At 37.3% G+C, this 24,299-nt stretch overlaps 1 protein-coding gene across 2 annotated transcripts in view; it reads right to left on the bottom strand.

Moving 5' to 3' along the window:
• CCDC146 (coiled-coil domain containing 146) overlaps positions 1-24,299 on the bottom strand; it is a 127,146-nt gene that overhangs the window by 93,393 nt on the left and 9,454 nt on the right. For both annotated transcript variants that reach the window (XM_081079616.1, XM_081079615.1), the window contains exon 2: positions 6,267-6,436. In XM_081079616.1, coding sequence (XP_080935742.1) covers positions 6,267-6,425 — 159 coding nt within the window. In that variant the 5' untranslated portion in view covers positions 6,426-6,436. The remainder of the gene's footprint in view (positions 1-6,266; positions 6,437-24,299) is intronic.

A 24,299-nucleotide genomic window follows, 5' to 3' on the forward strand; every position in this document is an offset into this window, starting at 1 on the left:
CAGCACAGGCAGTGACCAACCACGGATCACTTTGTAGCTCCTACCAAGTAGTCCTGGGCCAGTTATAGGCAATGGACGACCTGGCCTGCACAAGAGCCCGTCCCAAGACGTCCCAGAACCAACATACCCAGAGGCTGGCTTCAGACCACAACAGAGCATCACCCAACAAAACAAAAGATCAGTGAAACCAAGAGCTGGTTCTTTGAAAAGATAAACAAAAATGGTAAACATTTAACCAGACTCATTAAGAAAAAAAAAAGAGGACCCAAATAAATAAAATCAGAAATAAAAGAAAAGTGACAACTGACACCACAAAAATACAAAGGATTATGAGAAAACATTATGAATAATTATATGCCAAAAAACTGTACAATCTGGAAGAAATTGATGAATTACTAAAAACAGACAATCTTCTAAGACTGAATCAAGAAGAAAGAGAAAATATGTACTCACCAATTACTACCAACAAAATCAAATCAGTAATAAAAGAACTCCCAAAACACAAAAGTCCTGGACTGCATGGCTTCATAGGTGAATTTTACCAAACATTTAAAGAATAATTAACACCTATTCTTCTCAAACCATTTCAAAAAATTCAAGAGGAGGGAACGCTACTAAGCTCATTTTATGAGGCCACCATTACCTTGATTATGAAACCAGACAAAGACATTACAAAAAAAAAGAAAATTATAGGCCGATATCCCTGATAAACAAACATGCAAAATCCTCAACAAAATATTAGCAAATCAAATTCAGCAATACCTTAAAAAGATCATACCCCATGATCATACCCCTTGCATTCCTGGGATGCAAGGTTTGGTTCAACATATGCAAATCAACTGATGTGATACACCACATAAACAAAATTCAGGATAAAAATCATACAATTATATCAATAGATGCAGAAAAAGCATTTGACAAAATCCAGCATCTATTTATGGTAAAAACTCTCAGCAAAGTGCGAATAGCTGGAACATATTTCAACATAATAAAGGCCCTGTATGACAAACTCACAGCTAACATCATACTCAAGGGGAAAAGCTAAGCGCATTCTCCTTAAGATCAGGAACAAGACAAGGATGCCCACTTTCACCACTTCTATTCAACATAGTGCTGGAAGTCCTAGCCACAATAATCAGACAAGAAAAAGAAATAAAAGGCATCCAAATTGGAAAGGAAGAACTAAAACTGTCATTATTGCAAATGCCATTATACTATATATAGAGAACTCTAAAGATTCCACCAAAAAACTGTTAGAACTGATAAATGAATTCAGTAAAGCAGCAGGATACAAAATTAATATTAAGAAATCAGTGGGGAGGGGTGGCCACTTAGCTCAGTTGGTTAGAACGCAGTGCTTCTAAAAACAAAGTTGCCAGTTCGATCCCCACATGGGCCACTGTGAGCTGCGCCCTCCACAACTAGATTGAAACAACTACTTGACTTGGAGCTGATGGGTCCTGGAAAAACACAATTAAATAAATAAAAGTTTAAAAAAAAGAAAAAGAAATTGGTTGCATTTTTATACACCAATAACAAACTGTCAGAAAGATAAATTAAGAAAAGAATCCCATTTGCAATTGCATCCAAAAACCCCTACAAAATCCTAGGGGTAAATTTAACCAAGGCAGTAAAAGACTCGTACTTGGAAAAGTAGAAGACACTGAATAAAGAAATTGAAAAAGATACAAATAAATGAAAGTATACAAGTATACCGTGCTCATGGATAGGAACAATTGACACGTTAAAATATCCATATTGCCCAAAGCAATGTGTAGGTTTAATGCAATCTCTATTAAAATACCAATGGACTTTTTCACAGAACAAATTATCCTAAAATTTATATGGAACCACAAAAGACCCCGGATAGTTACAGAAATCTCAAGAAAGAAGAACAATGTTGGAGCGTTTATGCTACCTGATACCAAACTATATTATAAGGCTATAATAGTCAAACAGCATGGTACTGACATAAAAACGGACACACAGATCAATGGAACAGAATAGTGTGCCCAGAAATAAATCCTTGCTTAATCTATGACAAAGGAGGCAAGAACATACAGTTGGGTAAAGATAGTCTATTCAATAAATGGTATTGGGAAAACTGGAGAGATACATGCAAAAAAAAAATGAAACTGGACCACCTTCTTATGCTACATATAAAAATAACTCAAAATGGATTAAAGACTTAAATGTAAGACCCAAAACCATAAAACTCCTAGAAAAAACACAGGAAGTAAACTCTCAGATATTACCCTTAGTAATATTTTTACTGATATATCTCCTTGGTAAAGGAAACCAAAAGAAAAAATAAACAAATGGGACTACATCAAACTAAAAAGGTTTTGCACAGCAAAAGAGATCATCAAAAAAACAAACACAGATTACTGAATGGGAGAAGATATTTGCCAATGATACATATGATAAGGGGTTAACATCCAAAATTTGTAAAGCACTCTTACAACACAATACAAAAAAACCCCAAACAATCCAATTAAAAAATGGTAAGAGGATCTGAATAGACATGTCTCCAAAGAGGACATACACATGGCCAATAGACATATGAAAAGATGATCAACATCACTAATCATCAGGGATATGCAAATCAAGTTGGTTAGAGTGTGATGCTCTTAACAACAAGGTTGCCGATTCAATCCCCACATGGGCCACTGTGAGCTGCGCCCTCCACAACTAGATTGAAACAACTACTTCACTTGAAGCTGATGGGTCCTGGAAAAACACACTTAAAATAAGTAAAAGTTAAAAAAACAACAACAGGCCACAATGAGATACCACCTCACACCTGTCAGAATAGCTATCATCAATAAATCAACAAACAACAAGTGTTGGTGAGGATGTGGAGAAAAGAGGCCCCTCATGCACTCTTGGTGGGATTACAAATGGGTGCAGCCGCTATGAAAAACAGTATGGAGGTTCCTCAAAAAACTAAAATTAGAACTACCTTATGACTCAGCTATTTCACTTCTGGGTATTTATCCAAAGAAATCCAAAACACTAATTCGAAAAGATATATGCACCTCTATGTTCACTGCCACCCTAAATTCACAACAGCCAAGCTATAAAAGCAACCTCTGTTGCTCATGAATAGATGATTGGATAAAGAAGTGGTACATACATGTGTATACAATGAAATATTACTCAGCCATAAAAAAGAATGAAATCTTACTATCTGCGACATGGATGGACCTAGAGGGTATTATGCTAAGTAAAATAAGTCAGACTGAGAAAGACAAATATCATATTATCTCACTTATATGTGAAATCTAAAGAACAAAATAAATGAACAAATAAAACAGAAACAGATACATAGCTACAGAGAATAAAGTGATAGTTGCCAGAGGGGAGAGGGGTTGGGAAGTTAAGTGAAAAAGGTGAAGGGATTAAGAAATACAAATTGGTAGTTACAAAATCATCATGTAAAGTATAGCGTGAGGAATATAGTCAGTAATATTGCAACAAGTATGTAGAGTGCCAGGTGGGTGTTAGACTAATTGGATGGATCACTGCATAAATTATTTAACCACTGTGCTGCACACCTGAAACTAATATAAAATAATGTTGAATGTCACTTGTAACTGAAATAAATAAATTAATTAATCAATCAATTAATTAAAGTTACAGATGCCAATAGGAGCCATCTCAGAGGTGTTTATTATGGAAATAATGTTGTTTGAAGCTAATAATTCATTCTGCAAGACTTTGCCAACTTGAGGAACATTTCTCATGCAGTAAAAGTACTGGTATGATTTCAAGCAGCAATTTTACACTACTCAAAGGGGTAGGTAAGACCATTCTTTGACACTATAATCTAAGGTCTCCACTTATTAGGGGCTGTTAATACCCAAGGATTAATAACTACACTTTGTGCATATATGTGTATTGAGAAATTCTTGAAATATTTAATAAAGTGTTACATTGAAGGTAAATATGCAGGAGATGTGGTCCTAAGTTCTCCTTTGACTTTACAGAACAAAGCTTTCATGCTTTTTTTTTATCTGCGGCTTAAAAAACTTGGCTATAATTTTTATTGCTAGCATAAACTTTGGTAGAAATAAACTCTAGTTTAGCCTTAATTTTTGACAGAATTATTAAGGGTAGTGGTGTAGAAGTAGAAATCTTACTGCAAAATTGGGCCTATGATAAAGTTTAGCATAAACAGAGAACCCTAATCACTTAAAAATAGTAAGACTAGAAATATGAACTCATAGTTTTCAATATATAAAGATAGATATAGAAATAGATGTAAATGCGTGTGGAGAAATAAAATCATGCCTCCATTTCCTATCTCTGTCTGCTGAGAGGACTCAGAAGCAGTGACAGACCAGTAGCCATGAGCAGACTCAACATTAAGATTTTAGTTTTCAAATATCATTCTCCACTAAAAGGAACAAGGGATCCTTTGAGAAATGGCTGATTCCAGGGTTGGAGCAAAGAAAACGCAACATGAGCCTGAAACATATTATTATGACAGAAAGAACTACACAAAGAATCATAGGGGCCTGTCAAAAAGACAAGTGAGCCTTCGTGAAGGGGTCTACACTGACCAAATCTGAGACAAATGAGTCAGCAAAACGAGTAATGACAGTGATGGATTATAACCCATTGAATAGAATAAGAATTTGTAAGTCCAGATAGGTAGATAGATAGACAGTCAGACAGACAGACAGATGAACAAACAGACAAATACATAAGAAGAGACAGTACTTCCTTACAGCAGGAAGCCAACTAATTAATGCAGAAGGGAATAAGAAAATCAGCATTTGGCAACCATCATAGTAATAGTTACTTTGGACAAAAGACATCAAGAGACGTAAAACTAGTAGGTGAAAATTTTAGGACGAATAGCATACATAGTCTTGGAATATCATCCCATAGGTGCTTATTAATTTCAAACAGAGAAGTAATAACTTTACAGAGGAGAAACCTAGAAGTTATCACCTTAACCAAGTGATCAAAGTTGACACCATCAGTAATGGGACAAGTCGACATTGTGTGTGTGTGTGTGTGAAACTTAACAGTAGTTGTGGCAATTGTTTAAAATATTTACACCAACAAAATATTTGTGTGGGGGGGATTTGGTTTTGCTTTTTGGTTTTGAATAAACTCCATTTTTGCTTTGAGATTTTTTAAGCTTATTTTTATTACGACTGTTCATTAAATGTTTTATTCAAAAGAAGTTGTGGTACATATACACAATGGAATACTATTCGGCGTTAAGGAAAGATGATATAGGAGCATTTGTGACAACATGGATGGATCTTGAGAGTATAATGCTAAGTGAAATAAGTCAGACAGAAAAAGCAGAGAACCCTATGATTTCACTGATATGTAGTATATAAACCAAAAAGAAAAAGACAAACAAATGAGAAACAAAAACTCATAGACACAGACAATAATTTAGTGGTTACCAGAGGGTAAGGGGGTGGGGGGTGGGTGATGAGGGTAAAGGGGATCAAATATATGGTGATGGAAGGAGAACTGACTCTGGGTGGTGAACACACAATGGGATTTATAGACGATGTAATACAGAATTGTACACCTAAAATCTATGTAAATTTACTAACAATTGTCACCCCAATAAATTTAATTTTAAAAAATGTTTTATTCAGTTATATTCACATAAATTTAACAATCCAGAATTCAAATGTCCTCTAAACCGTATTCTAAAATATAGCTCTCAAGCATGATATGGTAATAGTTGCATGTGTGGTCAGTTAATATATTTTTTTAAATCCTCATATATGGGTATTTCCTAAATGGTCATCCTTTCAAAGAACATCAGACAATGAGAATGTATATCATGTTCCCCTCTATGTTTTTCTGCTGATAGGAAACAGGTTTCAATGCTCTACATTCAGTTAGGTAAATGTATACTCGTATTCTGTTTACAATATATGACAAGATCTTTTATCTTCACTTTATGGAAGTAAATGTAGTATATTCAACAATGAATTAAATCTCTTTTATTTCATTTACCAACTTATGGAGTGTGCTAAACTGACTGCATATATGCAAATATTTATTGTGCTATAAAAGTATCAGAACTATTGCATTAGTACAGGATTACATGATAAGCTCTTGGAAGAGAAGGTAGAAACTATTTTATTGTAAAATGCTTCAAACTGTACATATTGCCTACAGGTTATATGTAATGAATTATTTTGATAATGATATTAACTTCATCTGAATTTTTAAGTAGATAATGATTCAGTTCTTACTATAGTACTATATAAAGAGAAATATACCTCATGCAGACAAATGAAAGCTGGAGTTGTAGACAAATCAATGAACCGCTCATCTTGGATGTTAATTGTGGGTGCTACAGCATAAATGGGGTCTTTTTGATCCTTTTCACCTTTCTCCTCCTCCTCTTCTTTTTCTGTGTCTGTGGTGCTGTCTTCCATTTTTCACAATTCTAAAATAAAATCATTCCATATTTAGCTATTTCGGGACGTCTTCATTTATAAAGTGAAATTAATGGCGAATTATGAAAGTAAGCATAACTCAACTGGTGGAAGCTATTCTCCAGTGAAACCATAGGTCAGGAAACTTAGCTATAATCACATTATTCTAAATGCCTGCTTTGTTATAAAGATACTCTCTGTTGTTACATGCAAATCAATATTCAAAAAGTAGGCTATTGCTGCATTAATTGAAAATTACACATACATTACTAGAATGTAAGCTCCATAAGCGCGGAAACCTAATTTTGTTTACTAATCATTGTAGTAGGCACTCAATTACCATTCACTGATTGGGTGAATAAATATAACCTATACCTTGAAAATACAACACAAAGTTAATTCAAGTTATTTTTGGTAAATGAAACCCAACGCCCAGTGGTGCCCCGAGCTGCCTGAGGCAGGCACCTGCGCACCAGGCCACCAGGGTGCTGCTCCAACGCCTCTGCCCCACGCTGGTGTGTGCTGCCACGTGGCCTAGCTCTGCGGCTCACAGGTGAGCTCCTGTTGTCCCACTTCACTTACAAAGCACAAGCTCAGAAATAAAATAATCAAGAATTTCAAGATGGTAACACCAGAGCATGCAACTAAATGCAGGACCCTTCTGAGAGCAGGTCCTTATGTGACTGTACAAGTCACGCACCTATGAAAACAGTCCTATGTAGTGGCCATTGATTTACTCACGTATTCAAGTGGACCCAGAGAAGTTTCCAAAAGGACCCCTGTCGTGGCCTGCAAGGTCTCTTTTGGCCCACTTTGGTGGCACTGGGATGGCTGCCCTTCCTTTGCACAAGAGAATGTCAATTTAATCATCAGCTCTTTTGATCTCTGAAATATCTGACTCTACACACTACAGAAGAGTATACCTGCATTCTTCTCTTGCCAAAGAAGATAACTCCAACTGTCATAATTTTAAGGTCTGGATTTTCTGTTGAACATGTATTATCTCTTATGTCTACCTTATCCTATTAGCTGCTCTTTGATTGTAGGAATCCCCAGTTTTTTTAAATATAGAAAGCATGTTCTATAATCCGAATCTAGAAATCATATAGGCTCTGGTTCCTGAATTTATTAGTCAAGTGGCCACAGGCATGTCATTTATTCAGTAAGTCTCTTTCTTCCTCTCTAAATTGGAGTAACAGTAACTATTTTTTCTGCTTCTTAAAGAATATGTGCAGATTAAATGTGATAATGCCTCTGGACAGGTGGCTTCCACTCTGCTATCTCTAAATTTCTACACTATCTCTAAATTTCTGCCACAGCTATAAACTACACACACACTTGTTTTCTCCCTCCTGCTACAAAAATACTTCATAGGTGGTAGCATGTACTTCTATCAGGAGGCACTAAATGTCAGGTTGTCTTTATGTTATATAAATAGACATTGATGTCGTTTGGACTTTCCCTCCTTTAACACAAATACATTCTTTTCAATGACATAAAGTAGTTTTTAAAAAGAACCTATTATTAAAGCATCACACAACACTTTAGTCACAGTTTATGGCTTAAATCTTCAGTGAGAGAAAAATGATTTGGTTATATATATCTAGATTCATTGTGTTTGATAAGCTAAGATTTGTATGTTCAATCACTTCATGGATGTCAAATGTTAATGACTATCCAAGAAAAATATTTCCTTCAGAACGTTAGACCATACCTGTCTAAGAAATATTAAGAAATTTAAGAAATATTTCAAATATAAACAAAAGTCAAATAGTATAATGAACCCTCAGGTACTCATCAACCAGCTTCAACAAATATCAATTCACAAGCAATTTTGTTTTATCTATACCATTCCACTTCTCCTGTTCACTCTCTTTATCATTTTGAAGCAAAACCTAGCTACCTAGACACACGAATACATCCTGAAGAACTCCATAATAATGTGTAGAGACAGTCCTCATTCTATTTTACTGCATAGCACTGTTGCATAGAAACACCACAAGTCATTCAAACAACCCCCAATTTATAAACATATGGAATGTGTCCAGTTTTCTGCTTTTCTACTTTTGCAAAGTATACTACATGTATTTATTTAAAAATGTTTTGAATAAGGTTCCTGTAATCTTTATAATAAAGATGGCATTAACTTTGAAAACTTGAGTTCAGGCAATTTTCTCAAAGAACTGTACCTTTAAATGTGATACAATTTACACAGGCAACAAAAGACAGATATTATGCTGAATTTGTGCAAATTCATCAGCCTGTTCAAGCTTTCAATTTCTATTATTTTAAAAACAGTCTAAATATTTTAAAGCAGGTAAAACATTTTACACAGGGAAGCAACTAAAAGAGACTAATGACAGAGTTCTGGTAGACATCAGACAATCTCTAACCCTTACGCAAAAAAGAAGAGTGAATAGGAAAGTAAGGAAACACAATAGAAACAAATACAAAAGTGTCATGTGAATTAAAACCTAAAAGACTAATTAATCTAATTAAATAATAGGTTGGAAATGGCTTAAGTAGATACCCAAGTTTAACAGATAAAAAAAAATATTCAAGTATTCATTAATACAGGATTGCAAAGTCCATTGTATTAATATTACCATGCTGCAGGCAATATGATTGACGGCTATAAATAAAACAATGGAATAAAATATATGCTCAGTCTACAGGATATAAACAAAAGAATATTTATGAAACATCTTAAATTAGTGGTGTAAGAAGAATTACATAGTTATCAAGTATAGTAATTCTACAGATTATCTCTCCATAATACCTAAATCATTTAAACAAGTATTTTTTTTTTTGCAATTGGGTGCTTTAATCAATAATAATATATATTCCAGTGTTTAATCTAAATTTTATTGTACTCTAAATTTCATTTTCCATCTGTATGTGTAACATTTGATGGCATGTTATAATTAGATTATATAAAGTTCCAAAACAAATAATGGTATTCAAGGTTGCTGTGTAAAGGATATTAGTTTTATACATTCAAGTTGAATACATAGCATTATTTTGTTGAAATTCCCTGGGGGGGAAATAAACAGCAGAAATCACTGAATTGACCATTACCTGCTTCCTACAAATAAGGAATATAATTGTTTTATCAGACTGATCCTAAAAAAAAAAACTCTGAAATTCCATAAGTGAGTAAAACATTGACTTACAGTTTTTGATTATACAAAACTAGATGGCTTTTCTGTTTGGTAGAAGTTTTTTTGATATTATCTTAATATAATGATGGTTAAAATTATGGTTTCTGGAATCATTTAATCTAATTTCAAATTCCAGCTTCAGTACTTATTGACAGTGTACCCCTTAGCCAAATAATGTAAATTCTCTTTCCACAATAAATGAAGCAATGCATACAAAGCCTTTGTTCAGTACCTGGTAAATGAATAGGCTTCATCAACAGTAGTGGTGGTGGTAGTAGGACAAAGGGACAATGCATAGAGTAAGAGGCTAGTGAGGGGGGGTTAGAAAGGAGAGCTGGGGAGATCGAGCACCCTGGGAATACAACTCAGGCTTTAATCTAGCCAATTCTGAGATACTGCCCCCCCCGGAATCACTTCCTGTTTTGAGGTAGTTATAGCAAAATTTGTTTCCATATTTGATGTCTTTATAGCCTTGAATAAAGAACATAGGATGACAAAAATACTTAAATAATAGAAATGGTGACATTTGATACTTGAAGTTAAGTTAAAGACAAAGCATTAGTTTTAGCCATGAAGAGATCCCAGGTATGGCAGAGAATGTCCTAGAGATAGAACTATGAAACCTGTTAGTGTACAAACATCTGCAGATAATCCACATAGGCACAAATTTTGAGAGATGGTTCAAAGTTGTCAGTGCTGTGTAACTAATTTTGTATTGATTGTATTGTATCTAAAATGATTCTCTGTGCTATTGTATATGTTACAAAATTTCACCTGTAACATCTTTATGCATGTACACCAAGGATCAGTTGGATTTTCACGCTCTATTATTTTTGGTTGTGCATGTTGAAAAAGTAGCCTTATTTTTAATGTAAATATAATTTGTAAATTTGTAATGTAAATATACTTCAAAAGATGGTATCTTTCCTTTGCTTTTCTTTTTCTCATTTCTTTTTCTTTTCTTTTCTTTTCTTTTTTTTATTAGTTTCAGGTGTACAAGACAAGGTAATACTTAGACGTTCATCATTTATATCCTTCACACTGTGAACCCCCCTCCCCCCATCCATTATACCTCCGACCTCACACCCAGCCATCACATTATATATATAAAATTATAGTTGGCATTCATTAATGTTTAGCTTCTGGTGTACAATACCATGATCAGGCATCCACATTATCTCTGAGGTGGTCTCCCAAATAGGACACATGTCCATCGGATACCCAACAAAATCTTTACGACATTATTGAATAAGTTCCCCAAATTAATTTTCAGAAAACCCTGAGGCCATCTTGTGGTTACCAGCTGCTTCCTAATCCCTTCACCTTTCCCCTTATCCCCAACCTCCCCCCGCCGCCCCCGCCCATCTAACAACTCTCAGTTTTTTCTTTGTGCCCTCAAAACTGTCTCTGATTAGTTCATTCACATATTCTTTTCTTTAGATTCCGCATATAAGTGAGATCATATGGTACTTGTCTTTCTCTTTCTGACTTATTTCACTTAACATAATGTTCTCTAGATCCATTCATGTTGTTGCAAATGATAAGATTTCTTTCTTCTTTATGGCTGCGTAATACTCCATTGTATAAATGTACCACAGCTTCTTAATCCAGTCATCTACCGATGGGCATTTCGGTTGTTTCCATATCTTGGCTATTGTGTAAAGTGCTGCAATAAACATAGGAGTGCATACTGATTTTTGAATTGGAGTTTTGGATTTCTCCGGGTAGATGCCTAGGAGTGGAATTACTGGATCATAGGGTAGTTCCATTTTCAGATTCCTGAGATACCTCCATACTGTTTTCCATAGTGGCTGCACTAATCTGCAATCCCACCAACAGTGCACTAGCGTTCCCTTTTCTCCACATCCGCACCAGCATTTGTTGTTTGTTGATTTATTGATGATAGCCATTTTGACTGGAGTGAGGTGGTATCTCATTGTGGTTTTTATTTGCATTTCTCTGATGGTTAGTGAGGTTGAGAATTTCTTCATATGTCTTCTTGCCTTCTGTATGTCCTTTTTAGAAAAATGTCTCCTCAAGTCCTCTGCCCATTTTTTAATTGGGTTGTTTGTTTTTTTGGAGTTGAGTTGAGTAAGTTTTTTATAGATTTGTGATATTAATCCCTTATCAGATATATCATTGGCAAATATCTTTTCCCATTCAGTAGGATCCCTTTTTGTTTTATTGATGGTTTCCTTTGCTGTGAAAAAACTTTTTAGTTTGATGTAATCCCACATGTTTATTTTTTCTCTTACTTCCCTCGCGCGAGGGGATATATCAGTGAAAATCTTACTCCGGGTAATGTCCATGAAGTTTCTTCCTATATTTTCTTCTAGATATTTTATGGTTTCAGATCTTACATTTAAGTCTTTAAGCCATTTTGAATTTATTTTTGTATATGGTGTAAGGAGGTGGTCCAGCTTCATTTTCTTGCATGTGTCTGTCCAGGTTTCCCAACAGCACTTATTGAACAGACTGTCTTTACCCCATCGTACATTCTTGCTTCCATTGTCATAGATTAGATGGGCATATAGGCATGGATTTACTTCTGGACTCTATTCTGTTCCATTGATCTATGTGTCTATTTTTATGCCAGTACCATGCTGTTTTGATTACTGTAGCCTTTTAGTATAGTTTGAAATCAGGTATCGTTATGCCTCCCACTTTGTTCTTCTTTCTCAAAATTGCTGAGGCTATCCGGGGTCTTTTATGGTCCCATATAAATTTCAGGATTATATGTTCTATTTCTGTGTTGGTATTTGTAGAGAACTTATCTGAGCGTGTAAAGATGTTGGTGACCATGAGAAGAAAGGTCTGGAAAGAGTGTGAGGCAAGGAGACAATCAGAGGCTAGGCACCAGCCACTGTGCTATGGATAGGAAATAGATTTAGTGGTGAGCAAAACCAGACAAGGTCCCTGACCTCGGGAGGACTCACAGACTGCCGGTGAGACAGAAATTAATCAAAGAATCATAAAGATAAATGTGAACACACATGTATGTGTAACTGAACTGGTACGATGAAAGCCTGAGCTGCAGAACCAGGGTTATGCCGTGCACTGCACACTCGGGCAGGCACCACTCACACAACAAGTTCTGCAGGGAAGCAGCCCGAACTGCAAGGTTAAATAATGAGAGCCTGAGCCCAGGCAGCACCACTCACACTGCAGGAGTCCAAAGGAGAGAGGACATGGTTTTGTGAGGCTGTCTAGAAAGAATAGGACATGCACGGAGCTTTGACGCAGAAAAGCAAAAGGCCAGAGAAGGAGAAAGGAAGGTAAATAAAGCTTTTGTCCTATTACAGAAAAACACTGAACTCCTCTATTATTCACACTTCATCTCGGGGATAAAAGATAAAGCCTATAAAATAGGAAGCTTCATAAAGAAATATTAAGCAATAAACATTGCAGGGTCTGCCTTGTTTTGTAAGACACACCACTGCTTCCTCTTTGTTAAAAGCTAAAAAGGTGACCATCATTTTGTTTTGATTTTGAACTCTTAAGGAAATTTTTCATGACAGTTACAAGGAGCACATGCTAAACCCAGATACCCTATGCACCAGGGAATGGGGCAGAATACACAAACAATGTGACCTTTCGAAGGTAAAACAGCAATGCTTGCTTCAAGAAAGATATAGCAGGAAACCACTCTGTCTTTCAATATTACTTTGTCACTGAACAAGCACGAAGTTTGCTCACTTTAGAAAAGCAGGGTGTAATGTAAAGTCAAATGTGACTTTTCTCTCTTAGTCCCACACAGAGCCTGAGCATTCTTTGTCATAATTTAGCTCTTCTAACTGCCCTGGAAACACGATCACGTGCTCCATTCTCCCGCTGCCCATTGCTAGAGGTTAGTTACATGACTATTTCTGTGGTAACTCACAGCCAGACCTCTTGGAGAAAGAAAGAAGTCTGGGACACTGATGTTTTTTCTGTTTGTTTCAGTTCCCTCTATTTACTAAAAAAATAGATATATCAAAACGGTTACAAAAACTGTGGTATATTTAAAGTTGTATGACAAGTTCCTCTAAATCCTGTCAGGGTATCTCTGTGATTGTACATGTGTTCTCTTTTGGAGATAATATTAAAAGTCTACATTAAAGGCCTTTTGTGATAGGCCTCTGGTCCACGATCTGAGAGGCTTAGAATACTGGGCAGCCAATCCGACATGCAGCTCACAGTTACCTCAGGACCATTTACTGCAACAACATCATCATCAGACACTACCAACTTGTCCTGAATGCAACGATACAATTATTGTACTTACTGATGTCTAGATGTTTTATTCTGTGTCGTATTATATAATACCCATTATTACTATACAAAGACAAGATCACGCTTGAAACTTTTTTTTTAAATGCAGATAACAGATTTCAGGTCATGTTTTAAAAAGAGGGTGTAGAAACACTTGGTCATTCAAAGACCCAACATATCAAACCACAACTTCCTTCTGTTTCTAAAAAAAAGAAAAAGAAAAAAAAACTCAGAGAAATATCCCACAAAAACAAAACAAACAAAAACAACCGTTCTGGCACAGAAAAAAATAAAACCACTGCAGTATGTACAGAGAAAATTTGCCTCATAATTGAAGTGTTAAAGGGATGATGTGGTTTGGACTACGTTTAATTAAAAACATGCATACACATGAAAGAAAACTCTTGCAAGGAAGCTCCAAGTGCATAGGTAGGCTTTAAAGTAAATGTTCACAGTATTATGATACGGGCCAACGAGTAGCCTTCCTCCACCCTCCCACTGAAAATCTCAGTTTTCTTTCCTATAGAAATTTTAAGTTTCCTTCTTCTTAAGTTTCCTTTTCCCCAGTTTTTTAGCTCCTATCCCTGCTTTAGATAATTACCCTAAAACTTGTGGTTCATACTTGTTGATTGTAGTCATTGAAGGTTAATGTTCTTTTCTACCCATTCTGAGCCTAACTCCTGGACAATTAACGACACCTGAATGATTGGATGAATGGCCACAGGCTCTATAGAGCTAACAGATTTATTGATTAAAATCTAGTTTTCCTCATTCAGGCGCCTTGGGGATACAGAGGATACTCCAGCAAGATTGCCAGTCACAACCAAAGAAGCCAACGCGATCTTCCAGGTGGATCTCGAGATCCCTTCCTCTCATCTTAGATCAGATAGGACGAAAGTTCCATGAATCCCCCAGGAGGGAGAGACAGCTCTATGCCCCTGTCCAGCAGGAAGCAGATACAGAAGAAAAATGCCCTGTCCCTCAACTTCCCATATGGATTTTATGGGGATCATGTCTCTCAAGGGGAAGACAAGGCAGGTAGTCAGAGACAGGCATGGGGTCTCTGCATTCATGCATAACCTACAGAATGCGACCACCCAAAAGACCTCCCCTCTCCGCCCAAAACTTCCCCTTTTCATTATAATTATTTACCTCTATGAGGAAACAAATGATACAAAATACCCAACTAGATTAAACTGGTCACTCACACCTGCACAGTAAAGGCCACAATGACCTTCATTTCACCTGGGCCTCATTATACCACATTATAATATCATACATATACCCGGAGTTCATTAATATCATTATAACAGACTGAATTCTGGGAAGGAACATGTGCAGTCTATAAAGATGAGGTAATAGCCTCTTGTCAATCACAGGTGTCATTCAAGTGGAACAGCCTATTCTAGAGAAAGGAACAGCCTATTCTAGAGAAAAAAAGGATAAAAACTCCAAGTTCTCACCAGTCTGGGCCCTATGAGACTTTTGAGCCTTGGTTTTGCTCAGGGGGCCACTCCCAACCCTTCGGAGGGTACTTTTTCTTTTAATTATGAGCCCTTGAGCCGGGCCCGCTACTATTTCTTTGGAGTGTAACCATCTCTTCTAATAAACTACTCTTTCACCACTTTATTTCTGAGTCTTGTTCAATTCTTTGCTCGAGACGCGAAGAACCTGGACACCGTGCTGAGAACAGCCCACTCTCCAGTAACATATTTGACAGTTAAATCTTAAATTATATGCATGTGTAGCCAGTGAGGAACCTGTTAATTGCCCATGATCACAGAGAACCTAAGACTCCGCTACAGTATAAGCTCCCTCCCTGGGATGGAAGGGTGCTGAGAGCACCCTACGCCTCCTCCCAACTCGTTTCTCTCTCCTTTGGCCTCCCTTTGCCCACTCCCACCCTACCCCAAAGGCATACCCAAGAAAAGTTACTCAGTGTCTCTTCAAAGCTTCTTACATATTTTTCCCATTTCTTCTTAGAAACCTACACAGGTTTTATATTTTATTTATTTTTGGAATTATATTTTATTTATTTTTGAGTGGGTATAACATATAGGGTCATGGTGCACTATTCATGTGAAAGAACTGTCATGGAAACAGATGTGACTTTTGTCTCTAACATATACTCCTGGTCGCCCTCATCAGCATGCAGACACTCCTGCCCCAGGGTCACTCATCTGTGCACCCGATGGTTTCATATACAGCTCTTCACAATTTAAACAAAACTTTCCCTTATTTATTTCACTTAATCCTTACAATCATGTTCCATATGAATTAATGTTCATTTTGTAGATGAGAAAATTGAAGGTCAGAGAATATAAATGATGTGCCCAAGATCTCACAACTATAAATGGCAGTATTTATTCAAACCCACGCTCACTGGCTCCAAATCACTAACCCTTTTCTATTACACTGTACAGGGCTCTCACCATCGCCTTAGCAAAATCCATTCCTCTTGGCCTCCAGTAATGGGAAGCAGGATCAAGGATAGGGGCTGGTGGAGGGAACTCAACTGTCACCGCAAGGTATAATGCTAGGACCTCCTTTAGCAAAGAGAAAACTAACACCGTGTAAATCTATTAAAGACAAATTAATTCTCATAGAAAAGTGATTAGGCAGTCCATGAGGTGGTAAGACTAAGCTCTGCAAAACAATGGGCTATAGAACTTGTTGCTATAGTTACAAAGCAAAGGAAAGCCTTCACAAATACAAAGCACAGCAAGAAACACTGGTCTTACATTTGCAATAATTTATCGTCATTCTGCAAGTCCATTCAGCCTTCAGAAATTCAAAGGGTGCCTGAGAGGCCCTATCAGTTAGTCCCCTTAATAGTTTCCAAATGATTCAGTAGTGAGCAGAGACTGAGTTCCAACTCCTGTGGGAGGTTTGGAATGCCCAAGTAACTCTAAAGCTGACAGTCTTCCAGAAAGTCTATAAAGCAGAGATTCTACATGTTTCACGTAATCTGGAATCCTCACATTATAGGTCACTCCTTGCCATTGCTACGAAAATGTGCATGTTTCTCGAATTCCACTCTCTTTGCTTGAATTTTAAAAAAAGGTACCAGAAAGCATATTCATAACATTACCACAATAGTCTGTATATCCTGTCTAATTAGGCCATTGCCTTGCAAACGTGCTCTTTCATACCCTTTTCTCTTCCCCATACCCCAGTTAGTAGGAACTGTGGGTCTAGATGGGTCTGTTTCCTTAGCAAAGAACTTCTTGAAATACGGGCTATCACTGCTTTCGATTTGCACAAGCCCAGGTTCCCTTTCTCCCCCCTTCTTTCTTTCCCTCCCTCCCTCCTTCTTCCTCTTCCTCGTCATCGTCCTCCTCCTCCTCCTCATGTTATTTCAGCTAAGAACACAACTAGACAGCATGCAGTAATGGAAATGACTACTTTGAAGTTCATCAACTTGGGCTTCAATTTCATTCCTGTCCTCCCTGTGTGACCTTGGGCAAGATACTCAATCTCTTAACTATAAGATGATTTAAAAGTTGTGAAGATTAAGTGGCACAATGCATGTGAAGTCTCAGCCCAGAGCCCAGCATTAATTCTCAACAAATGTAAGCTCCCTACCACCACTGCCTGGTTCTCTTGCTTTCATGTCCATATATGCCATAAATTATTTTGATAGAGAACAAAGAAATACAAGTCAGCCTGGGGCTGGACAAAATATTTCAGGAATCTATAAGCAGGAAAAGGTAATCTGGGTCCTTTTCAGTACAAATTTGTCCCAGAACACTCCTTGGGATTTGGTGTGGATCATGGTAGACCAAATCTTCAAACCCCACTGTGAGATGTTTAAATTTAGAATAAGAACAACTACCTAGGACACTGGGTACTGAAGAGGGAGAAAGAAAGCAACACAAGTTTTAAAATGCCCTTAAAAGAATATGTGTCAAATCCAAGCATGAGCAGAACCAGCTTTAGACAATTAAGTAAAGCAGGCAAAGTCCCTCTCCCATGTCTGGAAATTTCATAGTCTCCTCTTGTGATTGCATAAGTGTTTCCTGTTCGCAAGCTTCCCCTGGCCCTAGGCAGATCTCCACGTTAGTCTTCCTCCCCCCAGGCAGCTTCCCTTACTCAATTTCTTTCCTTCCTCTAAAGGCAAAGATTCTTACATTAATTATAGGGTTAGGAGAATATTTGCCAAGCCAATATTCCTATTTTACATTGAAAAATAATTAAAAATAAAAAGAACCCTTTCTTTGAGCTAGGGAACAAAGAGAGTTGGTGATAAAACAAGTTGGCATGGACCCCTGAGGCACCCTGTCTGCTCAGAACCAGGCTCAGAAGATGAAATAGTGGAACTAGGACATACAAGAACATGAGACAGATAATGTGCCTTTTTTCCCAGTCAGGACTTGGAGAAAGTGGCAAAGTTCCAGAGCCATCATCAACCTTACCCTCATGTGACGAAGCAGAGAGGACTACCTAGATAGAAAGGGCCCAAGAGAGTTTACAGATGGCCTGGGAGAGGTGTTGAGGCTGGCTGGAAGTACTACACCTCAAGAATCCTTGATGTTATGATAAAAAGACACTGCTTCATGAAGCTCTGTGGACCATACAACTGAGAACCAGAGGGGGTCAGAATTCTCAGAAATGGCAGCATGGAGACCCATGTCTGAGACCCAGATGGACATTTCAGGAGGAGTCAGCATGCTGCGTTTCCCCGAAAATAAGACCTAGCCAGACAATCAGCTCTAATGCATCTTTTGGAGCAAAAATTAATATAAGAGATTGGAGACGTCATCAAAATGGCGGCGTGAGGTGAGCCTCTGTAAAGCTCCCCCAGAATTTACAACTAATCAAACAACAATAACTCCACAAAGGACTCCCTGCACAGCAGACAGGCAAGATGAAGAGGCTCATTACTGAATTCACCTAAAGGTGGGAGAATTGTGCGAGCGGGGGAGAAGGGAATAGAGAAGTGCGAAACGGAGCCACGCAGGCGCAGGATGCAGACCTGGCTCAATGCTCTGAGCTCGCTGCATCCCGGAACTACCGCAGCTGCGGGAGAGGGAAGAACTCGGACTGCTAGGGCTCCGCTTATGGCCCACAGGGCTGAGGGGGCAGCATATAACACGGCTGAACCCAACGCTCACGGCAGAGACCTCGGAGAAAAGTCTGAGGGAAGAAGGCTGAAAATGGTGGTTTAAGCCCTCACTGCCGAGCAGAGAACGGAAGCCTTAGGCACTGAGACTAGCCGCCCCCTCCCTCCCTCCCAGTGCTCACCCCGCCCCCACCTGCCCGATGCTAGAAGCGGAACAGTAGCAGTGTCAGATCAAAAGAACAGAATATTTGCTGTTCTGAGAACTGTGGACCACAGACATAGATTTGCAGCCCAACTAGTTCCGGCAAAGGGGAGGGAGCTGTGGAAACAGGACAGGATGTGGTGGTGGTCGCTGCCATTGCTCTGGGCCACCTCTCACAACTCACCCTGCCCCTGGCCCCACCTATCTGGACGGATCCCTGTAGGAGTAAACAGAACTGTTGAAACACACGGGTTCTGAATCTGGTGCAGGAAAAGCTTTGGAACTTCAAAAGCTCTCCACATACCCACATGGACACTGCGCCCTGTGACCCAGGCGAACTATTAACAGAGGAGAAGCCCATCTCCCAGGGAATCCCCCCATTGTGTGAGAAGCTTGAATAGTGCAGAGAAAACATGGCACTACCGTGTGAGAGAGAAAAAAAGGCTGCAGTTGGAGAGAAAATAAAACATTCTACTAACAAGTACTGGAAAACAAAAGAAAGACCTCTTCTTATCAACCTGTTGCAGAAGCCACTCCTGTAGATGTCTAGGAAGAGAAATAATAAATCAGTAATTGCCATGAATAACCAAGACAATAAGACAGCTCAGAAAGAAAGTGAAAAGTCTCCAGAAAAGGAACTTAAACATATGGAAATATGTGATTTAAATAATAGAGAATTCAAGATTGCAGTTCTGAAAAAACTCAACGAGATGCAAGAAAACACAGAAAGACAGTTTAATGATGGATATCAGCTGCAAAAAGAAAGCATGAAAAAACACAAATACATGGAGATTAAACAACATACTTTTAAAGAACGACTGGGTCAAAGAAGAAATTAGAGGAGAGCTCAAAAGATACATAGAAACAAATGACAATGAAAATACATCCTACCAAAATTTTTGGGATGCAGCAAGAGCAGTTTTAAGAGGGAAATTTATATCATTACAGGCCTATCTCAAGAAACAAGAAAAATCCCAAATAAACAACCTCACGTTATACCTTAAAGAACTAGAAAAAGAAGAACAAATGAAACCCAAGATCAGCAGAAGAAAGGAAATAACAAAAATCAGAGCAGAACTAAATGAAATAGAGAACAAAAAGACAATAAAAAAATTAACGTGACAAAGAGCTGGTTCTTTGAAAAGATTAACAAAATCGACAGACCCTTGGCTAGACTCACTAAGATAAATAGAGAGAAGACACTAATTAACAAAATCAGAAATGAAAAAGGGGAAGTTATCATGGACACCACAGAAATACAAAGGATCATCCAAGAATACTATGAAGGACCATATGCCACCAAATTCAATAACCTAGAAGAAATAGACAAGTTCTTAGAAACATATAACCTTCCAAGGCTGAACCATGAAGGACTGGAAAATCTAAAAAGACCGATCACCAGTAATGAAATTAAATCAGTCATCCAAAACTGTCCCAAAAGCAAAAGACTTGGACCAGATGGCTTCACTAGTGAATTCTACCAAACCTTCAAAGAGGATCTAATACCAATCCTGCTCAAACTCTTCCAAAAAATCAAAGAAGAGACAGTACTCCCTAACTCATTTTATGAGGTCAACATTACCCTGATATCAAAACCTGGTAAGGACAACACAAAAAAAGAAAACTACAGACCAATATCTCTGATGAATACAGATGCAAAAATCCTAAACAAATTCTAGCAAATCGAATACAACAATGCATTAAAAAGATTATTCATCATGACCAAGTGGGGTTCATCCCCGGAGCACAAAGGTGGTTCAACAACCGCAAATCCATCAATGTGATACATCACATAAACAAAATAAAGGACAAAAATCATATGGTTATATCAATTGATGGAGAAAAAGCATCTGACAAGATACAACATCCATTTATGATTAAAACACTTAATAAAATAGGAATAGAAGGAAAATACCGTAACATAATAAAGGCCATCTATGACAAGCCCTCAGCTAATCTCATAATTAATGGTGAAAAACTGAAGCCCTTTTCTCTACGTTCAGGAACATGACAGGGCTGTCCCCTATCACCTCTGCTTTTCAACATAGTGTTGGAAGTCCTTGCCAGAGCCATCAGGCAAGAGAAAGAAATAAAAGGCATCCAAATTGGGAATGAAGAAGTTAAATTATCACTCTTTGCAGATGACATGGTGCTATATATAGAAAACCCTAAAGACTCCACCAAAAAGCTGTTAGAAACAATCAACGAATACAGTAAAGTTGCTGGCTACAAAATCAATGTACAAAAGTCCATTGCATTCCTATATACTAACAATGAAATCTCAGAAAAAGAAATACAAAAAACAATTCCTTTTGCAATTGCAACAAAAAGAATAAAATACCTAGGGATAAACTTAACCAAGATGTGAAAGACCTATATGCTGAAAACTAGAATACATTTTTGAAAGAAATTGAAGAAGACACAAAGAAATGGAAAGACATTCTGTGCTCATGAATTGAAAGAATCAACATAGTTAAAATGGCCATATTACCCAAAGCAATATACAGATTTAATGCAATCCCCATCAAAATCCCAATGGCATTTTTTAAAGAAATAGAACAAAAAATCATCAGATTTGTTTGGAACCACGAAACACCCTGAATAGCCAGAGCAATCTTAAGAAAAAAGAACAATACTGCAGGTATCACACTCCCTGACTTTAGCTTGTACTACAGGTCTACAATAAACAAAACAGCATGGTATTGGCAGAAAAACAGACACATAGACCAATGGAATAGAATTGAGAACCCAGAAGTAAAACCACACAAATATGGACAGATAATTTTTGACAAAGAAGCTAAAAACATACAACGGAGGAAAGACAGCCTCTTCAATAAATGATGCTGGGAGAATTGGATAGCCAAGTGCAAAAGAATGAAACTGGACTGCTATCTGTCACCATGTACCAAAATTAATTCAAAATGGATCAAAGACTTAAGCATAAGACCTGACACAATAAACTGCATAGAAGAAAACATAGGTACTAAACTTATGGACCTTGGGTTCAAAGAGCATTTTATGAATTTGACTCCAAAGGCAATGGAAGTAAAAGCTAAAATAAACGAATGGGACTATATGAAACTTAAAAGCTTCTGCACAGCAAAAGAAACCATCGACAAAATAAAGAGGCAACCAACTGAATGCGAGAAGATTTTTGCAAACAGTGCCTCCGATAAGGTGCTAATATCCAAAATATACAAGGAACTCATGAAGCTCAACAACAAAAAGCAAACAACCCAATTGAAAAATGGGCAGAGGACCTGAAGAGACATTTCCCCCAAGAGGACATACAAATGGCAAATAGACATATGAAAAAATGCTCAACATCACTAATCATCAGAGAAATGCAAATGAAAACCACAATGAGCTATCACCTCACCCCAGTCAGAATGGCTATCATCAACAATACAAATAGTAACAAGTGGTGGAGAGGCTGTGGAGAAAAAGGAACCCTCATACACTTGTTGGTGGGAATGCAGACTGGTGCAGCAGTTATGGAAGACGGTGTGGAGGTTCCTCAAAAATTACGAATAGAATTACCATATGACCCAGCAATCCCTCTCCTGGATACCTACCAAAAAAAATCTGAAAACATTTCTACATAAAGACACGTGTGCTCCAATGTTCATTGCAGCTTTGTTTACGGTGGCCAAGACATGGAAACAACCAAAATGTCCTTCAATAGATGAATGGATAAAGAAGATGTGGTATATATACACAATGGAATACTATTCGGCAGTAAGAAAAGATGATATAGGAGCATTTGTGACAACATGGATGGATCTTGAGAGTATAATACTAAGCGAAATAAGTCAGACAGAAAAAGCAGAGAACCCTATGATTTCACTAATATGTGGTATATAAATCAAAAACAACAAAAGAACAAGACAAACAAATGAGAAACAAAAACTAACAGACCATAGTTTAGTGGTTACCAGAGGATTAGGGGGGTGAGGGGTGGGAGATGAGGGTAAGGAGGATCAAATATACGGTGATGGAAGGAGAACTGACTGGGTGGTGAACACAGAATGGGATTTATAGATGATGTAATACAGAATTGTACACCTGAAATCTATGTTGTCACCCCAATAAATTTTTTAAAAAAAGAAAAAAAAAAGAAACTTTGACGGATGAAAATAAATTACATGGATTGACATTTAAAAAATTAATATAAAACCTGGTATTATATTATTATATTATATTATATTATATTATATTATATTATATTATATTATATTATCTATAATATTTTACTATATTTTACTATAATATCAGACCGGGTCATAACATAATATAATGTAATATAATATAATATTTTCAGGGAAACACGGTAGTAGACACCAAGTACTGACCAGACAACCATCCTGAAGCCATAATGCTACATAATAACCCTGAACTTGGGTCTCATGTCTAGGAAGAGGGCAGGAAAAGGAAAACACGAATTAAGTTTTATTTTTTAAAAACAGCTTTATTGAGGTAAAATTTATGTGCAATAAAATTCACAATTTTAAGTGCACAATTTGATGAGTTTTTTTTAACAAATATTGACAGTTGTGTAATCACTGCCACAAACATTCCTATCACTCTAAAAAGTTCCTTTGTACCCCTTTTTAATCAGTGCCACCTCCTGTCCCACCCCCTTCATCCCAGGCACCTGACAACCACCAGTAGTTTTGCCTTTTTGTAGAATTTTGTGTAAAGAAACTCATAGATGTCTGGCTCCTATCATTTAACATAAGGTTTTTGAGGTTAATGCACATTGCTGTCGATATCAATATTTCATTCCTTTTTTTTCTGAGTGCTATTCCATTGTAGAAACATACCATGATTTATCTGCCTTTCTCTGGCTAATACACATTTGATTTGTTTCTCATTTTTGGTTATTATGAATAAAGTTGCTATGAACATTGGAGTACAAGTCTTCATGAGCATATGCATTTTCATTCCTCTTCAGTAATTATCCAGAGGTAGAATTGCTGCGTCAAAGGATGAGTATATGTTTAATTATACAAGAAACTGTCCAATTGTCATCGAAAATGTACCATTTTATATTCCCACCAGCAGTGTATGCGAGTTCTCACGGTTCCACATCCTTGTCAACACTTGGTATTTTTAGTATTTGTAGTTTTAACCATTCTGGTGGATGTGTAGTGGCATCTAATTTTAATTTGTGGTTTTAATTTTCATTTCCGTAATTA

Source organism: Rhinolophus hipposideros (genome assembly GCF_964194185.1).
Source record: "Rhinolophus hipposideros genome assembly, chromosome: 18".
Taxonomy (NCBI): domain Eukaryota; kingdom Metazoa; phylum Chordata; class Mammalia; order Chiroptera; family Rhinolophidae; genus Rhinolophus; species Rhinolophus hipposideros.